Source organism: Egretta garzetta, unplaced genomic scaffold (assembly GCF_000687185.1).
Source record: "Egretta garzetta isolate BGI_Z169 unplaced genomic scaffold, ASM68718v1 scaffold108, whole genome shotgun sequence".
Lineage (NCBI taxonomy): Eukaryota > Metazoa > Chordata > Aves > Pelecaniformes > Ardeidae > Egretta > Egretta garzetta.
The window spans coordinates 7,333,017-7,353,154 of NW_009260614.1; the positions used below are offsets into that span (position 1 = coordinate 7,333,017).

A 20,138-nucleotide genomic window follows, 5' to 3' on the forward strand; every position below is an offset into this window, starting at 1 on the left:
CTGGTTCTTGTCTCAGACCCCAGCATTGGAGGTTCAGTCGAAGCCAGTGGTGGAAGAAAACTCCTAATCAGGTTGGGTGTGAGAAGAAGCAAAAGCCTGTACTGAAACCTGCCTTGCGCCAGCTGGAAGTACATGAGCTCCGGCATGACTCAGCAGTGGAAGCAGCAGGTTTTCCATGAAGCTGTCTCCTGCAAAGTGGGCTTTAGGCATGGTTATTGTCACACACAAGTGTCGGGTAATAGCGTGCTGTCATCTGCTGGGCATTGCACCGCCACAAATCCATCACATGCTGGATTTCCTTCACAGAAGCTTCCTGAGCAAAGGTACGTTTTCTGTCTAGGTCGTCCCGAGTTCATTTGGCGCACGCTGCCGGCATCTTCGCTGGGCAATGAAATATCAACAAGAGCAGCTTAATGGCCCTGACTGTCAAACAAAGCAGAAATATTCTCATTTCTAATTGGGGGCGGGGGGGAAACTTTGACAACTCTTACTGCCGAACAAGATGTACTGCTGCCTGTCCGAGCAGGAGGCAGCTCCTGGGTGGGCAGGAGGGGATGTGCTTGCTTCTCCCTGCCGCCCCCGGCCTGCCTGGCTTGAGCGTGCTGCTGTGGTTTTGGGGGTGCAGAGAGTGCCTCTTCAGAGCCTTGCAGAGCCTGCAAACAGGGCAAGAGGCATGGAGTATGGCAGAGGGGCTGTTTATTTTCTTTGTTCAGCACCACTGATGAAACCTGGATGAATTTCTCTTCTTGGCCAAGTGCAGGGGTCTCCAGCCACGTGCGGGTTAATCAGTCTCATCCCTCGCAGCCACCACCCTCAAGCCCTTCTGCATCAAAGTGTGGTGAAATGAAGAGGAGGATCTTCATAGCACTTACTGGAAATGTTTGCTGGCGAGTTAGCGTGCTGGCTCCCACGGGGCAGAGAGCTTCTTGGACCAGCCCAGCCTAGAAATTGCCTGCGTCTCCTGGGATCTCGTTGCCTGATTTTTGTGCAAAATGCTCTTCTACTGATCACTTAAGCTGCATTTCGCTCTGGTGAGCTGATGTTTGTGGTGTGCCCTGGCCATCACTTCCTGAGTCGTACCCTGTGCTGCCGCGAAGGGTGGAGAGGGCAGTAGCAGAGAAGTTTTGCTTAGCAAAAACCTGTATTAAGTGCTCTGCTAATCAAAGCCCTTTGGCTTCAGTGGGGCTTAAACATGTGCTTGTAGTTAACCAGGTATTTAAGAGGTTTTCTAACTTGGTGAGCATGAGATAAGATATCCCAAAGTAGAAGGAGGAGAGCAGAACCATGGCCTCCCAACTAAAGGTGTTTGCAAATGTTGACGTTCAAGGAGGAAGGTAGCAGTGTGTGAGTCTGGGGACGTGGGTTTAACTTGCTCAGCCTCAGTTTCTCCAATTTGTTCAGGGGAAGACCTCTGTATACCCCAGAGGGTCTCTGAAGCATCAAAGAGGGCGAGAAGGGCAGCGATTCAGTGGAAGAGGAGACAAGCCAGGATTGGTGTGTTGCAGTAAATGCATCTGAGCCCGCAGTGGAGGACAGCGGAAAGGTCCCACTGGTGGCTGATGAGCTCCAGGGGCAGGCACCTCCTGGAGAGGAGGGCTCTGCCAGGAGCCCAGGGTGAGACTAGCAGGGCTTGAGGAGGAATTTTTAAGGGGAAATCATCTCGCCTCTCACCTTGAAAAGCTGCTGAGCACAAGGACTTAATGGCTGTTCGGGTAGGGCTGCACAGGAGAGGCTAATGCAGTGCCTCGCTTGTGGGCTGCTTGGGGGTGTAAGAAATACTTTCCCTTCCCTCCCTGATTTCACCCTGGAGGGACTAAGCAGTGTGGTTATCAGGGTTAATTCAGTAATTCACGTTGCCCCATAGCTGGGGACCAGGCTTTTCAAAACGTGGAGGGAGCTGCCCTCATCTTCAGGCACCTTTCCACCACTATAGATCTGCTCAGTTTTCCATCGTTTTTCCCTTCATCTTGCTGCTGGCAAAACTGAAGAAAGAGAAATTAAGTTATTTGCCCACGACTCTGCAGCAGTTCAGCAACTAACAAGAGGCCTGACCCCGGCCACTGATAATGAACAGGGATGGGGGGACCTCCCCAAAACCAGAATAGCTCCATCATGTGTGCGACTTAGGGAGTCTTTCTCCTTCCCCTGTGAAAAATTGGGAAACTCACTTAACCTGCCTGAAAGCAGAAGGAGGAGGTGGGGACAGTGGGTACCAGCGCTCTGACACCTCTGCAGTATCTTTTCAGGCAGATGTGGAGCTCGGCAGGAGCATCGCAGGCAGAGCAGTGCCAGTGGGAAGCCCTCGCCGCGTGTGGATGTTGGTGCCAGGCAGCCTCTGGGGCTTCAGCTGTACAAGCCATGCCCTGCCTTTCTGGATGCAGCCTTAGCTCTCGTGCTACGTGTCACCTTGGCACCCTGTGCTTTTAGGCACAGCTCCTGCAAAAAGGGCATCTCACAGGCTTGAGTAGGAGTTAATCGGAGAAGTGGGTGATGCCCCTACTTTTCCTGAGGCTGGAGCTGCGTGGATGTGGCTGGTTTCAGAGCGTGTCTGTTATCATTCCGTAATGAGGGGATAGCTCACCGGCTTGGTGCGGGGGGTATCTTTGTGCAAAAGTGCCGTGTGTTGGGTGTTTAATGAAACTGCTTCTGAACCGCCTGCTGTCAGTGTCTGGAGAGACCATAAGCTCCAAGTCTAATTCATGAAATGGGATTGCTGAGGAGTTTGTCCCTTCCCTGCGCTGCTCAGACAACCCTTGCCCCTCGTGTGGCTTTTGGGAACACGTTGGATGGTAACCATGGGTGTGCATCTCTGTTCAGCCATTAATGAAAGCCTTTTTTTGGTCACCATCACAAGGACATGATGGCATGTAATATATATCCTTTTCCCTTTTTTCAGGCGAGGTTAGGAGTGCCGACTCTCTGTGTTAAACAGCATCCTCCCTGACTTCTTCCCCCTGCTGCAACCACTTTCTGTACACGTTTATCTGGTTTTCTTGCTGGGTAGTTCTTCGGCAGCTGTTCATTCCTGGCGCTGGCTGTATCCCACTGCAGGAGACGCAGACACCGCCAAGCTCGTTAGGTGGCCTGGGCTGGTCTTGAATATGTCTCCATATAAATACACAGCATTATAGTTACCGTGATTATTATGCGAAGCGTAGATTATTCTAGCATACGAGAGTGTTACATATTGATTTGCCATTACTTTGAATCCCATTATATGAATCTGCTTTATTAATGGACTTTGTCTATGCTTGAGATTAACTGTGGTGCTGGATTTGCAAATGAAAGAATCGAAATTCATGTTGTCCATATTAATTACTTGTGCGGTGCTGGCCTTCTTGGCAAGCTGTTAGAAGCTGTGGAAACCTTTATTTTTATTCCATTCCCATTGCTCTGTCTTAAGGAATAAAATGAGTTTGGTGCTGTGGGATTTGTTTTGCTCCTTTGCCTGAAGCCTCTTTTAACTGTTGAGAAGGTACCAAGAAGAAAGAGGCTTCATCCTTGGTGTAGAACAGGCTGTTGTTAGCTCAGGATAAGTCTTAATGCAGAAAAGGGGCAGGGAGGTTTTATTTCAATGTTCAACCCTATATTCTTATCTCTTGTTTTGAGCTAAAGTCTACATGTATCTTGTTCCCTCTATGGTTTTACAGTGCAAAATCTCTAATAGGTGTTGTCTTGCAGCGATACGCAGCCAGACTCTCGTGTAAAGCACAGCAAGGTAGCTGTAAAGAGTAATTCCGCTCTACTTGCTGGTAGAAAACCAGTGATGTACCCAGCCTTTGGATGTCCATATGCCTGCAAACCAAGAGAGATGGGGAGAAGACCTGTTGTGTGTCAGGGAATCAAGGTTGCTCCTTCAGGCACCTTCAGGTGGTTGATGCTTAGGTCTGGCCAATGTGGAGTTGCCAGTGCAGTTCATTTGGTGCACATTTGGGTTGGGGGGAAGAGAAGAAAACCAAACTCTACTTTTTGGGAGGAATGAGGTAGGTAGTGACGCCTCAGGGCAGCAGCAGGACCAACGTAGGGTGCTTGGGGAAGGGCAGCAGTGCTGTGTGCATTGCAGGACACACACATGCTCCCATTTCTCCTCCTGTGGGATGCACCCATGGGTGCCTATGTAGAGGACAGGGAGCTCAGGCTAAGATGGGAGAGGAGCATACCCATTGCCTTGCCTACTGGGGCATGGTTTTGGCTATGGCAAAGCATTTTGCCTTCTGATTCAGCTATGTGTTAGCTTTCCAGAGGTACCAATGGCAGCCCGAGAGCGCGGCAGCAAATTGGAAAAGTATTCAGTGCGCTTTGAGTACCGCTGGTGGTGTACACTGCCGTGTCTGGCTCTTCCTCTGTCGCCATCTATCCAAACCCATTTCTGTCCCTGCTCTCCTCTCGCCCAGCCTTCTGCAGTGGTATAAATGGCACAGAAAAGGCTTGACGTGTTTTTGTTGGAGTCAGCTGCAATTTGTTCATTTAAATGATCTTTTTGTAATGTTCAGGTCATTCTGTGGCAGCCAGTTTAAAGAGTTAATTGAGTATTTCTCTCAAAGATGTCTTAAATTACTTTGCTTGAATAACCTACCCTGGAAAAGAGCCGTGTTGAGGAATCATTGATGCTTATTTTCACTAGCACCCATATCAATAAGATCTTAGGTTTTATTCTAGCATCTATCTGCTTTGAAGGATCTCAAAGCAATTGTCAAAACCATTGTATAGTCTTCCACTGCCGAAATTCAGTCCCTTTGAAGTAGAGCTTAGCATTCATTGAGCGGTAACAATACGTCCCTCCATAGCTAATGCAATAATAATCAACCCAGGGCTTGGAAGTGAAACCAGGTTTTAGATAGCAGTTATTGGATTGCAGGCTCTTATTGTATGCTCAGTAACGGATTGATTTCTTTGGGGCGCTGGGGAGGGTCTGGGAGGCTTCCCGGTGATATGGTTAACATTGTTATTGATGCTGCAGGTTCAACGTGATGTGCCTGGGAACTTCAGTACTTGGGGATGATGCGGGAGTGTTTCCCGGTGGCTCACACGGCTGCCTGCGTGCCCGCTGCTTGGCAGAGCTGTGCAGCAAAACAAAAGCCCTGTATCGGATAGGTGCGGGTAATCCCCATCTCAGCATTTTTGGCAGCGCTGCTAACACAGCGATCCCCTGAAATTATCAAGTTTCTTTCTCCATCATTGGATTGCAACAGCATTCCTGGCTGAGGAGAGGAGGGGAGATCTTCAGAAAGCAGCATTTTGAATGGGTAGAAAAGCAAATGTGACTTTTCAGCCGTGATTTGCAAGTCCTTCTGTACTTGGCTGCATTGGGATCGCCTTCTCCTGGGAGCAGCTGTTTATGCTGTGCTCAGAGAGGACTTTTCACCCGGTGGGCAGGATTGCATCCTTGTACATCAGAGGGAGACCTGCGCTGACCTCCGCCTGAAATCTCACATGGTGGCAGCTGCTGGAAACAGGAGATGGGGCTCAAGTGGGCCAAGGCAATAAATCCTGCTTTCCCGCTAACCAGAGGCTGGTTCAACAGAGTTAATGCCAGAGCCAGGCAGCTCGTGCTGTGCTGTGTTGTGTTAATCTGTGAAGTGAGGGCAACTTGGAGAAAGTGACTGGAGTAGAGCGGGGAAGAGCGAGAGGTGAGGACTCCTGTCCTCTCACCTTTTCTCTTTAGAGGGTGGTCCCCAACGCAGGGCCAGGTGAGGCTGGCTTTCTGTCCATCGCATCAGCCAAACCGCAGCTCTGGGAAAACCCAGCTTCTCCCAGTGTCCTCCCTGAGGTCCCAGCTGGGCAACCCTGATGGCAGCTGTGGAGCATCTGGCCCAGCTGCAGACCATTTGTCCACCCGTCCATCTGTCTGCTGCCATGCAGGGTGTACCACAGCCAAGTCCTGGTCCTTCACTTACTGGGGTCTCTTCCTTCCACTGACACCAATCCCCCCAAACTTACAGGACCTTAATTACCTTTGGGACTTTTGCCCCTTTCCCATAGTTTAATGAGACTGGCTGACACACAGAGTTACCTGGGGAAGGACAGAGAGGTGGGAGGATGGACAGACAGCATAGTCACTCTAGCCTTGTTGCCTGTTTGATCCATTAGTAAGGTTGGGCCACCTGAGTCAAGATTTTTGTACTCTCTTTTTAGTGTATCCCTCAGCAGAGATACTTGCGGGTATGTGTAAAAGCAAGGGTGTTTGGCTCGTTACTGTTCATGCAGTGCGTGCAGGTGGGGGGTAAGGAGCAGGCTGCATGAAGTGCTTGTAGCCTTGGTGTTGCTCCAAGAACTCTCATCAGTTGTAGCATGTGCGGGGAGACTCGTCTGTAATTTCAAACAGGGAAAGGTGTGTGATTGAGAATGCTGCTCTTGTATCAGGAATTGTTCGCTCACTGTATGCTCAGACACCAGGGTGGCCTCTAACAGGCAGTGGAAATTATGAAGACAAGTGATTCCTCCCCATCTGACAGTGTCATCTTCTATTTGGAAATCTCTTCCCCTTTCCTGCAAGGATCTCAGTTCTGCTTTTTTTTTTTTTTTTTTTTTTTGTTCCCATAAATACTTACTACAGAGACGTGCATGTGTATTTAGTGCCTGTGAACGCAACATGGTACAGTGTCTGCATGCATGTTGTGGTTTAACCCGGCTGGCAACTCAGCACCACGCAGCCGCTCGCTCACTCCCCCCCTCCCTCAGTGGGATGGGGGAGAGAATCGGAAAGAAAATAAAAGGTTAGAGCCGAGGGCTGAGATAAAGACAGTTTAAGAAGAGAAGACCGATGCCCAGCCAGTCCCCGAGCTGCGAGCAGTCCCCGAGCCGCGATCGCTCTGCCCGTGACCGACCGACCGAACTAACCCCCCCCGAGCATGACGTTCTATGGTATGGAATAGCTCTTTGGACAGTTTGGGTTAGCTGTGCTAGCTGTGCTGTACTCCCAGCTTGTTATGCACCTGGGCAAGCAGGAGAAGCTCAAAAAGTCCTTGAGTAGTCTGAGCACTACTTGGCAACAGCTGAAAACATCAGTGTGTTATCAACATTCTTCTGGTACTAAATCCAAAACACAGCACTATGCTAGCTACTATGAAGAAAATTAGCTCTATCCCAGCCGAAACCAGGACAATGCACAAATAAAATTCTTCAGTGCCCATAAAGTATCTACTGTCACCTTCCAAGGCCAAGAGTTGTTTGAGTTCCTGGTTACCTCCAACAAAACAGTGGGGGCCTAAAGCAAAACTTAAAAATGGTATTGATGGGTGATCAGCTGCAAAACAGATGGGGCTGTTTTTTGGCTGGAGGAGTGGGTGTGAAAGCCATGCAGAGCTCTGCGCTTGCTGTGCTGGAAAACAAAGGTAAGAACAGTATGAGTGGGATTTTCCTGCTCCAGTTGCCTAAACATTAAATGTCTAGGATAAGCTAATTAGAGGGGCTTTTCTTGGCGAATAACTGATAGAGACAGCCACATCCAGAGACTGACTCAGCCCAGCTGCCTTAGAATAGGATGAATCACCATCTTCATGTGAACTGACAGTAGAGTGAGCTTAGGTGACAAGTCTGGATCCTTACCTGACGGGAGATGAGATGCATCCTGTGAGTCTGTGTTCTGATAGAGATCTTGGGGATTTTGCAAGGGAAAATAAGTATTTTTTTTTTTGCATGTGGTGTAGCAGGGAGAAGAGGTGCAGTTGGGAGCTGGCAGCTGGCGACACAGTGCAGTCAAGGCTGGGGCTGGTGTAGCCTTCATCCCGCGGATCAGCCAGTGACCCGTGCTGGGGCAGGAGTCCCTGTGCAACCCCTCCTGCCTTTAATAGTGAAAGGTTCTAATCACGGAGCAAAAGGAATGATAAATTGAAGTTCTGCTTCTGACCTGGGTTTTGGACACTCCAATTGACATCTGGATTGCTCCAGCAAGCTCTTTTAGCAGACACGTGAGGATAGAAATGGCAGATGCTTGATTAAATTTGTCATATTTCCTTTTAATGCTTCATTGTGGAATCGCTAATGGGAGTTCCAGCAGCAAGAGCAGAGTTAATAGGGTGGGTGTCTTGCAGGGTTGATACATTAGCCTTTTCCTTTGAATTTTAGCCATGTTATGTGGTGGGCTGTGGGTGGAGTTGGCTAGCAGGAGGTGAGGAGGCCGTGAGAGTGGCCCTTCGGTGTTTGCACTCAGCCTTCGGTAAACTGGAGAAACGGCTGTGTTTGCTCACAGCCTCCTCCACGTCTTGCCCTTAGACTTGTGGGTTTTTCTGCCCCCGTCTTCCTTTTGCAGGAGGAAGACCCCGGGGGATCGCTCTCCTTGGGAGTGTTTTGGTGCAGAGCAAAAGAGGCTCTTGCACCTTAGGGTTGAGACTGGCTGGGGCATGTTGCTGGGAGGTTGCTGCTGTCACCCATCCATCTGGGGAGCAGGAGGAAAAAGTGACAAGTCCCACCAGAAGCCATCTGGTGCAGGCTCTGCGTGGCCAGCAGGATCCTGGCTTGGGGCTGGAGCCCCAGATTGATGCACCGGCTTGAAGGGGAAACTGGGATGTGAGCAGCTCCTGCTGGTTTAGAAGGGATGAGTGAATAATATTTTGCAAGCTTAAGACAAAGGCTTGTGTTAGAGGCAGGGATGGATCTAAATTGTTTGAATTGTTCAAAGCAAATCCCAGAGTCACCTTCCACAGATAGTGTTTCTAAGCTGCTTCTGTACTGGGATCCCACCAGCTCTGTAAATCAAGATGGCATGGGTAGCTGAGGCTATCTGTTCTCATTAAATATCCACAGGCACTTTCCTGAAGTCTGTTGGCTGTGGGCTGGCCAAACTCCAGTTGGGGTAATTGCATTTGCCTTGCAGTTTAAAATAAATGCAGTGCATTCTTCTGCAAATCTCTTATTCGCAGTTGTTTATTATCTGGATGGCAGCATCATATATCTGCCCATTAATCTGTCTCTCAGAGTTTCTATAGTTCCAGCCTCCTGGAAGGGGTTCAAGCTGCCACTGTTTATTATTTGAGTCGATCTGCCAGGAAATATTTACTTCGTCCCTGAAATGTGGACTCTCTTCTCTAACTGCACCTTTACTTGAGGCTTGAATGAGCAATCATTGGTTCCAAACCAATATTTACTCTCTAAACCAGAAAACATACCACATATTTAAACCCATTTTTGTACCATTCTGGTGGATTAGATATAGAAATTTGCAGTAGCAATTGCTGGTTTGTTTGGAGGTTCCCAGGGTGCCTTCTGCCATGCCCCATCCAGCCGTACTGGTCCCACCACCGGCTGCCTGGCTGCAGCTGAGCCACATGTGGCTGCTAAATGCTGCCTGTCCTCTTCAAAGGTGCAAACTTAAGCATCTTTGCATTGCTGAGGTCTGGTTTTTTCCCCCAAACGTGTTGGAACATCATTACCTTTAGGATGCTTTACTCCTCTCTCAACCTGTGAAAACTGGTTCCTGTGTTAAAAAGCTGTTTGGGGAAGAGGAGGAGATGGATGGGCAGCACGACTGTTTCAGCCTTGTTTCCTTAGGATACCCAGTTAAGAATTAAGCTCTTCATAGCATGTGTAAAACACCTTATTGCAATGTATAAAGGCATGGTTTATAGGGGGTGTACATGGATGACTGGAGCTGTTGGGCTGCAGTAAATGCACCAGGCAGATAATCTTTCCAGCAATGCACTTCCACATTGCTCGGTCTTATCTCATAGGAAAGTAAAGCAGCACCAAACCCATTAGATGTGAAGCAAATGCCAGAGGGCTCATCACGTGCAAAACAGGTGGAGGCTGATCTGAGACGCTGTTGGCCAGCCATGGCCGATTGCAGCTGGCAAATCCACAAATACCAAGGTTTACAGTGGCTTACTAACATCATAAGTCAACCAGACATCGGAGGATTTGCAATGGAGTCGAACATCCTAAAGATCAAAGGCAAGAAATATTTTGTTTGCTTGTTTTCAAGGGGGTACTTCACAAGGCACAGGGGTTGAGCAGCTAAATATGTCCTGCATCAAGAAAACGAACCCCGTAGCCTTTGAGCAACCCACGCTGTGCTCGCTGTTGAGTCACATCTCGCACACCTGTTCCTCTGAGCTGACCTTCCTCTCCGCATTGCTAACACTCACCTCGGGAAATCATTTTTCCCAGATAAGTTGCTGGAGGTGATTGGCTGCACCACAATATTAATCCTTCTCTTCCTTCATGCCTGACCCTTGTTTATAATACCAACCTCTCTGCTTGGAAATTCATTATGCTGTCCTGGCTATTAGAATCATAGAATGTTTTGGGTTGGAAGGGACCCCTAGAGGTCATCTAGTCCAACCCCCCCGCAGGAGCAGGGACACCGCTAACTAGATCAGGCTGCTCAGAGCCCCGTCCAACCTGGCCTTGAATGTTTCCAGGGATGGGGCCTCCACCACCTCTCTGGGCAACCTGTTCCAGTGTTTCACCACCCTCATTGTAAAGAACTTCTTCCTTATATCTAGTCTAAACCTACCCTGGTTTAGTTTAAAACCATTACCCCTTGTCTTGTCACTGTTGTGGCCCTCCTCTGGACCCGCTCCAACAGTTCCATGTCCTTCTTGTGCTGAGGGCTCCAGAGCTGGACGCAGTACTCCAGGTGAGGTCTCACCAGAGCTGAGTAGAGGGGCAGAATCACCTCCCTCGACCTGCTGGCCACGCTTCTCCTGATGCAGCCCAGAGTACGGTTGGCCTTCTGGGCTGCCAGCGCACATTGCCGGCTCATGTCCAGCTTTTCATCCACCAGCACCCCCAAGTCCCTCTCGGCAGGGCTGCTCCCGATCCTTTCTTCCCCCAGCCTGTACTGATACCGAGGGTTACCCCGACCCAGGTGCAGGACCTTGCACTTGGCCTTGTTGAACCTCATGAGGTTCACACAGGCCCACCTCTCTAGCCTGTCCAGGTCTCTCTGGATGACATCCCGTCCTTCTGGTGTGTTAGTGGAGATAAGAAACAGTTTTGGAAGAGGTGCTGGCCAAGACAGCAGCTATCAGGATATTTATGAGCCGCTGTGATTGCAGGAGCTTGGGGTGATATTTTACACGGTAACCTCATTTGGGCAGCCGGCAACTGCATTCTCTCCGTGTTAATGAAAGCAGCAACAGCATAACCTGCTTTCTCATGTGACTTCTCACGTGGACCTGCTGAATTTTCCTCTAATTGCAATTCAATTTGCAGTGATAAATAGTTTAATAAGCAAAAATGGGCTTGACTTCCATTGTTGATGGCTCCTTGTGGCTTAGGGGAGTATTACACGATGCTGCGTCTCATGGAAACACAACTTGGAGCTTCAAAAGCCGGTTGCTCAACAGTTAGCTCTTGTCGTGCTGCAATTTTTAACAGGCAGCAGAAGGGGAATAACAAGTTTTTTTACCTGGCGCTAAGGAGAGAGAAGCTGGGGGTACAGCTCCCAAATGCCTTGCTTGCATTTATTTTTCCTCTTTCACTCGGTAAATGGCATTTCTTGTGTAGTGTTGGCCTGGGGAAGCCAATGGTGAGCTTAGTTTGGACTGGTTTTTGGGTGGAAGGGCTGTTTCTGTGGTTGTTGCTTGCAAAAGGGACCCAGGCTGAAGAGGGCACCCAGCACAGCATCAGCTCTGCAGGGCAGCAGGACTGACGAGTGGGGTCTCACTGGTCTGGGTGTTTTTCCAAAATAATTGGGTTCTCTTTGCCTTTCATGGCTGTAGCTGGGAAGTTTCTATCGCTGGCTGCTGTGGAGGGAGGCAGTACGTTTCTCTGCTGGAATTCTTTGATTTAAATTTCTAATTCCTTCATGGGTTTGGTTGGTTGGTTTTTTTAATCTAATAGCTTTTTATTGCTCCATTTGCAGAAGACTCCTCCTGTGCAGACTGAATGCAACTAGTTGGTGGCAGGAAGCTTTCCTTCCAGTGGGTAAACCGTCCCCAAGGACTGAAGAGTGGTTTGGCTCTCTTGGCCTCCTAAGGCTGGAAAGAAGTCAGATAAATTGCGGGAAGGGTACAGGTGACAGCAGGGAGGATTCACAGCAAAATGAATTAAGCAAGACTCTTGCCTTTCTGCTTAGTCCCAAAGTGATCTCCTCTCCCTACTCCTTAGTCTTGCCTGGCAAAGCAAGACTTTAGCTGATGTGCTCAGCAATAGGCATGGTTTGGTAAGACAGGCTCAGGGGCAGCAGCCTACACCAAGAAAGCCATGGTCCTGCCTGGCTCATAACTACCATCATTTGAAACCCTTAGACCCTACCTATTGAAAGTTGCCCTTGTTATCCAGGTAAAGATCCCCTGGGAAAAGGGAACATGCTGAAAGAAAAAAAACCCCAAGTGACTCGAGCCAGATGCTGGGCGTTTTCTCCAAAGCCTTGCGATTCGTGGTTTGCTGCTGACAGCATGAACTGGTGTTAAGTTATTAAATTGCAGATGAGCTCATCACTTGGCCTCGAATAAGTTTCAGCTTTGAGTGGCTTTAAAATATTACATGTGGTGGAGAAGAGACAATGCTGGTGTGGCAGAGAGATTTAGGGAGCAGCTGAGAAAGACATCTGTGCATAAAAAATGTGTACCAGGAGGGAGGAGGGAATACTTAATGTGAAAAATGTAAGCTCTCCCCGGAGAGAGGAGGAGAAATTCTCCGATTTATTGGTTCTACATTTTAATTTTAGCTTAAAGAGAAAATTGACAGACTTTTGAGATCCTTAAAGGCAAGTGGCAAGATGCTAAGCCTGGTTTGATCCTCGAAGATCCCAGCGTGTCAGGAGCTGCATGTGCAGGATTATTTCTACCAAGCCTCAAAACCAGCTCCTTCGGTACTGCATGGGGTTTGCCAGCGATGCCATATGACTGTGAGCCAAATCCAGCTTTTACTTGATGTTTTCTTAATCCTAATGTCAAGCTCTACCAGACTGGGAAGGTAACATCCACACTGCTGTTAGGAGAGGTGTTTCTCTCCTTGAAAGAGTGGGAGTTTGCTTTGAGGATCTCCCTGCCCTACGTTGTCTGCACAATTTCTATTTCTCCCTTTTTTTCCTCTTCTAAAGGAGCCCGAGCTCCTGAAGCCACACAATTCTGCGCAGTCGCCTGTGGATCCATGGGGTGCCAAAATACATGAGGAGGAAGATGGTCTTGAACACAGGAATCAGTTTTTCCAGCCTAATTAAATGCAACCATGCCAGAGCAGCCTTGGTGGGCTGGCCTGGCCGTCACAGTGCCGCTCCTGGGGAGAACAGCGCACACCCTCATCTTCGCTCTAGATCTCAACACTGAAATTAATTCTTTTTTTTTTTTTAAGTGCCAACTTGGCAGAAGCCTTGAGATGGATCATAAATTGGTTCAGCCTCTTTATTTTTCAAACTAGGCATGTTTGCAATCAGCAGGCGCGTTGGCCGGTTGGGTTTTGTGGCCGGTTGGATTTGTTGTTTTGGTCTTTTTTGGTCCTCCCAACAAAGGAAGAACAGCCCCCTACACGTGTGGTTTTTAACTGCCTTGGCTCTTTTTTACCAAATGGCATGTTTGCAGTCAAAGCGTCAGCAAAGCCGGTGTTAACTCAGTCAGCGCTGCGGTGATGCCCCTAAAAATAACAAGGAAACTAGTACGCTGGAGACTTGCCGCCTCGTTTCTGGCATGAGCTGTAATTGCACCCTCTGACTGCTACAGACAGTGTCTGAAGATGGAATATTTTTTTTTTTTTTTGAAGTGAAGATGATCATTTTCAGCCTGTCTGAAGTCACAGAGCATCAGCCCATACAAACAACGTGCCTTCCCACGCGGTTCGGTGGGGCTGGATCATCTCTGGCCTCAGGACAGGCTCTGATATATTGCAGGATGCCAAGGTGGTGTTGGCTTGGATTTGCTGTATTAAAACACTGGGGGCAGGAGAAAGGGAACTTTTTCACGTAAATTATTAACGAATTGCGTGTGTGGCTGTCAGTAGTGAGCTGTAGACTGCAACCCCAGAGCAGCTGAGGCTGTCTCAGGGTTTTTAACACACACCTAAGCTGATCAAATTGCAAAGTGTTGCCAGGATTTAGGGGACAGTCCCCACCCTCAGCCACAGGTTTCTGTCCCCGTCTGTGCCCTGGGTCTGAAGATATGACATTCATATAATGAATGTCTGATAATTGAAGCTCCTGAGTTGTATTTCTGTTTTTCTGCCTGGTCTTTATCCATGTGTACATGTGCAAAGGGAGGTTACTCAGGTCTGTGATTATCTTCTCTTCCCCCCCCCCCCTCATTTTTTTTTTTTTTTTTTTTTTTTTTTTAAGCTGCTTTCATACTGCCCTGTTGATTTTTTTTGATTTCCTACCACAACAGCTATATCCAACCCTACTGCACTTCCATTTGTTTGGACAAAAAATCCATTTATACTGCAAGGGCTGGGAGCTGCGGTGCTTTGACTGTAGCACAGGGTTGAGATGAACGCCCTTCACACATCTGCAGGGCTTAACATCTCGCTGGGCTGCTCTGCTTGGCTCTGTAAGGCAGATAACGTCTCTGTGTGATGCCTCCCTCTTAAATGCATTGCTTCTAAATGTGAGGACTTGTGGCTGTGGGTGGTAAGTGCAATTTGCGTTCATGAGATGCTCTAATGTCCTCACATGACAAGTTCGGCAGAAGTGCAATATGCTCAATAAATAACACGTTGTTAGTCAAAACTGTAAATAAAAAGAGCGTCAACTGCTTTTTGCAAGATGATGGTGAATGAGATGGTCCCAGCCCTGTGCTGTCTGACACTTTTCAATTTTATTTATTTATTTTTTTTAATTGAATCACTCAGCCAGACTGACGCGGTTGTGGACAAGTCTCTGTCTCCAGCATGGCTGTTCTTGGGGGTCAGAAGTCATTTTCCTCAGTGCTAATGGAGATACAGATACAAGGAATTTATCATTGCCTGTTTTTTAGTGGATAGTTGAAATGATCCCTCATTTCTGCTGTGTTTTGGTTCAAGAAGCAGGAGTAGACACTTGGAGCTGGACCAGCCCACCAGCTTACAAACCCAGCTCCCGTTGCCAGTGAGGGCTTGAAGGACCAGAGGTTGTGGCTTCCTACATAAGCGTTTACACTGATGCAATGCTGGTGGCCAGTTCTTTCTTACCCAGTTACACATCCTCTATCGGGTGTTGTCTGTCAAACAACCACTTCCACATTGTTTTGGCAGAGTAGGGGCTCTGCCAAAATGCATGGTAGGGTGGCAGGCAGGTCTCAGTGTGGATCTGTCTCTGCCCACTGGGTCTTGTAGAGGTCATCTGGCAAGCAAATGCCTTGGGGTAGGTGTGGTGATGTCTCTGCTATGGGAAGGTGAACACGTTACCCAAAGGAAAGATGAGTTTCCTGGAATGCAGTAGGACCCATGGGTCTTCATTTTGCTAAATCCCATCCATCCTGAGTAGAGGAGGCTGCTTCTGGGCTTTGCTATTTAAAAGTGAAAGCATGCCATTGAAAAGAAATACAAACCATCTTATTCCTGTCAAAAATAAAAGGCAAAAGGGAAATGACTTGCTCAAGCTCACTCAATAAGGCAGGGCTGGAAAATGAATGATAGAATCGTTTAGATTGGAAAAGCCCTTTAAGATCATCAAGTCCAACTGTTAACCTAACCCTGCCATCCCACCACTAAACCCTGTGCCTAAGCACCTTGTCTCCCCGGCTTTTAAATACCTCCAGGGATGGGGACTTGACTGCTTCCTTGGGCAGCCCCTTCCAGTGCTTGACAGCCCTTTGGGTGAAAAAATTTTTCCTAATGTCCAACCTAATGAGCCCAGCTCTCCTGGAGCTCTGGTGTTGGATGAGACCTGTGAGGCACGTATCCCTGAGGAACCCACTCTGGCACAGGGTTATCCTATGGGGTGGCTTGTGGACCTCGCTGCAACACATGCTCATCTGAGAGGAGAGCTGTCCTGTCCCCTGATCGGCTGCAGTGGAGATAAAATATTTGAAGTAAAAGGAGCAGACTAGATATAACCCTTCCCCTCCTTGTCCCTGTGCTCTAACACATGTAATATACTGATGAGTTTTCTGCCAAAATTCCTCAAATTATTATGTCTAAGGATTGAAAATCTTAGAAAATAGTCTTGGAGGGGACCTCAGGAGGTCTGATCCATCCCTAGGGCAGGATCAGCTCGATCTGAACTGTTCCTGACACATCCTTGTCCGGTCTCCAATGACAGAGCCTCCACCCCTTCCCCAGGCAATCTAGTCCAGCTCTTCCCAAAACCCCCCAAAAACTTTCCCTTCCTGCAATTTTAGGCTCATTCCTTCCTCCCTGTGCACAGCAGACCTAGAGCATGTCTATGATATATTTATTCTCCAATTCCAGTTTCATGCTGATCAAGCTGTCACGTTCACTGGAGTAATTTTTTATTTTACCTTGTTGCAAGCACACTGTTTACTCCGTGGATTTATGGCTTGTGAGAGGCAGGAGCGTGTTCATCCTGCAGCCCAAACGCCTCCTTGCAGAGCAGATAAAGCACAGGAGTGCAGCTTTCCCCAGGGCAACATGCTCATGTGTCCCTCCCTTGTGTTGGGGGGTGGTGGGGGTTGCCTTCTTCTTGGTTCTTTATGGGAACCACCAACGTGGGCTAATTTTAAGATCCATGCTAGCGCTGACTTTTGTAGCACATCTCATATTGCTCCATTACCCTGTTTTCTGCAGGATTTGGGAATGGAGTCAACCTCTCTGGATGATGTCCTCTATCGATATGCCAGCTTTCGAAACCTGGTGGATCCAATCACTCATGACTTGATCATCAGCCTTGCTAGATACATCCACTGCCCCAAACCGGTAGGTACCATGGTCTCATCACACCTTTATAACTGTGCTGACTTGGGAAACCATTCTGCTGGGAGCATGGAGCTTACCTCTGAGTTCCAGGGAAAAAGCCTGTTGGTTGCTGCTGTGCTTGTGTGTCTTTGGACAGAGAAGGACCTGCTCAGAAGTCGTGGTTTGACTGCACAGTATCAGCCTTTCCAGATGACCAAGTGACGTTCACCTAATCATAGAATCATAGAACATTTTGGGTTGTAAAGGACCTTTAGAGGTATCATAGAATCATAGAATGTTTTGGTCTGGAAGGGACCCCTAGAGGTCATCTAGTCCAACCCCCCTGCAGTGAGCAAGGACACCACTAACTAGGTCAGGTTGCTCAGAGCCCCGTCCAACCTGGCCTTGAATGTTCCCAGGGATGGGGCCTCCACTACATCTCTGGGCAACCTGTTCCAGTGTTTCACCATCCTCATTGTAAAGAATTTCTTCCTTATATCTAGTCTAAACCTACCCTGGTTTAGTTTAAAACATTACCCCTTGTCCTGTCACAGCTGGCCCTACTAAAAAGATTTTCCCCCTCTTTCCTATAGGCCCCCTTTAGGTACTGAAAGGCCGCAATCAGGTCTGCCCACAGCCTTCTCTTCTCCAGGCTGAACAAGCCCAACTCTCTCAGCCTGTCCTCATAAGAGAGGTGCTCCAGCCCTCGGATAATTTTTGTAGCCCTCCTCTGGACCCGCTCCAACAGTTCCATGTCCTTCTTGTGGTCATCTAGTCCAACCCCTAACTTTGGCTGTTAGCACTTTGGTTTGCAAATGATTTCTGGTTTCTGCCACTTTTTCTTTCTGCTTTAAAAACCTTCCAAGGATAACAGACCATTATTCGTCCTTGTGCGATATTTATCATGACCCCAAATGACGAGAGAATCCTTGGCTGTGCCTTCAAGGCCAGGTTCCCAAAAAAGAGCAGTTTGGGAGCTCTGGCATGAGCAGGTTTCTCTGTGAGCACAGCCCCAGGCAGATGTCGGCTTTTAAAAGTCTCAGCCCCATTTGGTCACTGGCAGCTGTAGCAGCATAAGGGCTTTTGAAAATCCCAGGCTGGGTCCCTTCCCTTCCATGGTAAATGTGACTTTGTGTGGTGGCCACTGGCTGTTTGGATAATTAAGATTTCCTTCCCCAGGCTTTCTTTTATATAGGAGATATTGTTGGTGTCTGATTTGCAGAGCAGCAGAGGCTTAGATAGGTATGAAATGTCTGATCTCTCAAAACAGGCTGGATGAGGAGGAAGGATGGGTAAGAGAGAAGACCAAAAGCTACCAGATGGTGATCACAGGAGATGTAGGTGGCATCAGACCTCTGGGGATTGTTGAGCTCTTAGTCCTCCTCCTGTGCTGCAGTTCCCTACCTGTAATTTTGGGAGGATGGCACAGCTCTGCTAAATCGGTGTGACGTGTCCTGGCACTACAGTCACGATGACGTTCTGTGCACCAAAGATGAATCAGTTGCAAGCGTCTAAGATCTGCACCTCCAGAGGAAATGCCTTTCTTCTGCACAGCACTGTGCAGGCTGTAGGGTGAGCAGGAGCTGTAGTTGGTGATGCTCCTTCGAATCCTGTTGAAACTCCCAGGAATGGGCTTCCTCCTAAAGAGATGTCTCTATGCTTCTCCTTATCTGGTACAGGGCAAAGTGTGGTGGGGAGCTGAAGGCTCATCTATCATGGTTGTTTTTCTTCTCTCCTGCATGTTGTTTGTCAGGAATTAAGGTTGCATTTACAACAAAAGATGTGAATTGTAGGAAGAGGCTGAGTGATGTTGTCTGGTAAGCCTGAAGGACGGTTTGCAGAGCTTTCTGATGGGACATCTTCATTGAAACAGCTTCCCTGGGAGTGTGGGAGCTGCATGGCTTCCCTGAACTTGCTGTCTGGAACCAATAAGCCACCAAAAAGTTCACTTTGAGCAAAAAGGAAGCTCTTCCACCCCCATAAACTGTGTTTGGCTCTGGTCATGCTTGCAGATGTGATGGAAGCTCTGTTTGAGGGCCGCCAGCAACCACCTCCCAGGCCATGTTATTCCCAACACTCTCCTTCCCTATCCTCCAAACTCTTCCCATGCCTTTTTGTCCTTGGGAAAGAGCTGCCTGGAGCAGCGCCATGGCATCAATCATCCAGGTTCATTACTGCACGTAAGGCTTCATATGCTGATGTAACCTGGAGTGGGGAGGAGAGGTGCAAATGCCCCAGGCGGGGTGCGTACCTGATGCTTGTGGGTCCATCCCATGATGTAGTGGGGTGCAGCCCTTCCTGCAGCCCTCCTGGAGGGCAGCACCACCAATGTCACAGCCATGTCTCAGGGAGACCCAGCCCCCATTGGGGATTGTGTGGTAAACCCCATATATTTTTTGGATGTTCCTGAAGGGGATGCATGTATCTCCTAGCAGGTCCCAGTGAGCTCATCAGGCCTCTGAATTTCTGCCAAGAGCAGAGTTGTTACCCTCTGCATCCTTAGGTTTTGTTGGGGGGCGGGGGTGCGTGTGTTCGTTTTTCCCTTCTGGAGACAGCAAACTTGGAGCTAGCTCATCTGTTCTCATCTCTGCTGCTGAGCTGCAAGGTGTTTGCCCATCTCATGCCTCCTCTTGATTTGCATGTGGCATTTTTAAGCTCTTCTTGGGAAGGGACTGTCCGTAGGTGTGGTGTGTCGAGTGCGATAGGGCAGGGGTCTGAGCTGGGAGCTGGAGGCATTGCTCTCCTGTAGCTACTGCTAAAATGGGTCTTTAATTTCCTGTAAGAGCGTATGAAGGGATAGAGGCATTCACTGCTGTTTCTTGTGGATGTTTTACTTAATAATACCCTCCACCTCTATTTAAAAATGAGGGAAATTGCTTGTTTGAAATATTTAAAGACTCCTTTAATTTCGCTGAAGAAAAGCCATGGTGATGCTCGGGGTGTGTCTGCCTGGGCTACGGTGAGAAACTGGCTCTGGAAGTGCTTCATAAAACTCTCTACACTCAATAAACTGTGTTGGGAAGGGTGGAGTGAGCACAGCAGTGTGCAGACCATGGCTTGGGGACATCAGGGACCCAGATCTCCATCTCCAGGCTGAGGCTGGATGTCCCATGTCTACAGCATGAGCTCAAGATGCAGACACATCCCTGTGCTGCGTAGCTAAATCCACGCAAGGATACCAGTATATCCCTTTCCCTTCTCTTATGGAGAATAAGATCCTTTCCTCTCTCCTCTCCCGTGGGGCAATGAGATGGGAAACTGGAGAAACCTATTTTGACGGGCGTGTTTCCAGCCAGAGAGGCCCTGTTCCCCCACTGAGGTTACCCTTTTCCAAAGTGTTGTGACTAAGCTGGTTTCTCCTCCACATTTTGCCCTGGGAGACTAATGGTGAGCCATGGCCAAGCGTGTGCTCTGTGCTCCTCGTAAAAATA

General features: G+C 48.5%; 1 protein-coding gene across 1 annotated transcript in view; it reads left to right on the forward strand.

Moving 5' to 3' along the window:
* The window catches only part of LRRC75A (leucine rich repeat containing 75A), a 96,439-nt gene that overhangs the window by 17,884 nt on the left and 58,417 nt on the right, over positions 1–20,138 (forward strand). Inside the window, exon 2 of the mRNA XM_009645147.2 lies at positions 16,600–16,728. Coding sequence (XP_009643442.1) covers positions 16,600–16,728 — 129 coding nt within the window. The remainder of the gene's footprint in view (positions 1–16,599; positions 16,729–20,138) is intronic.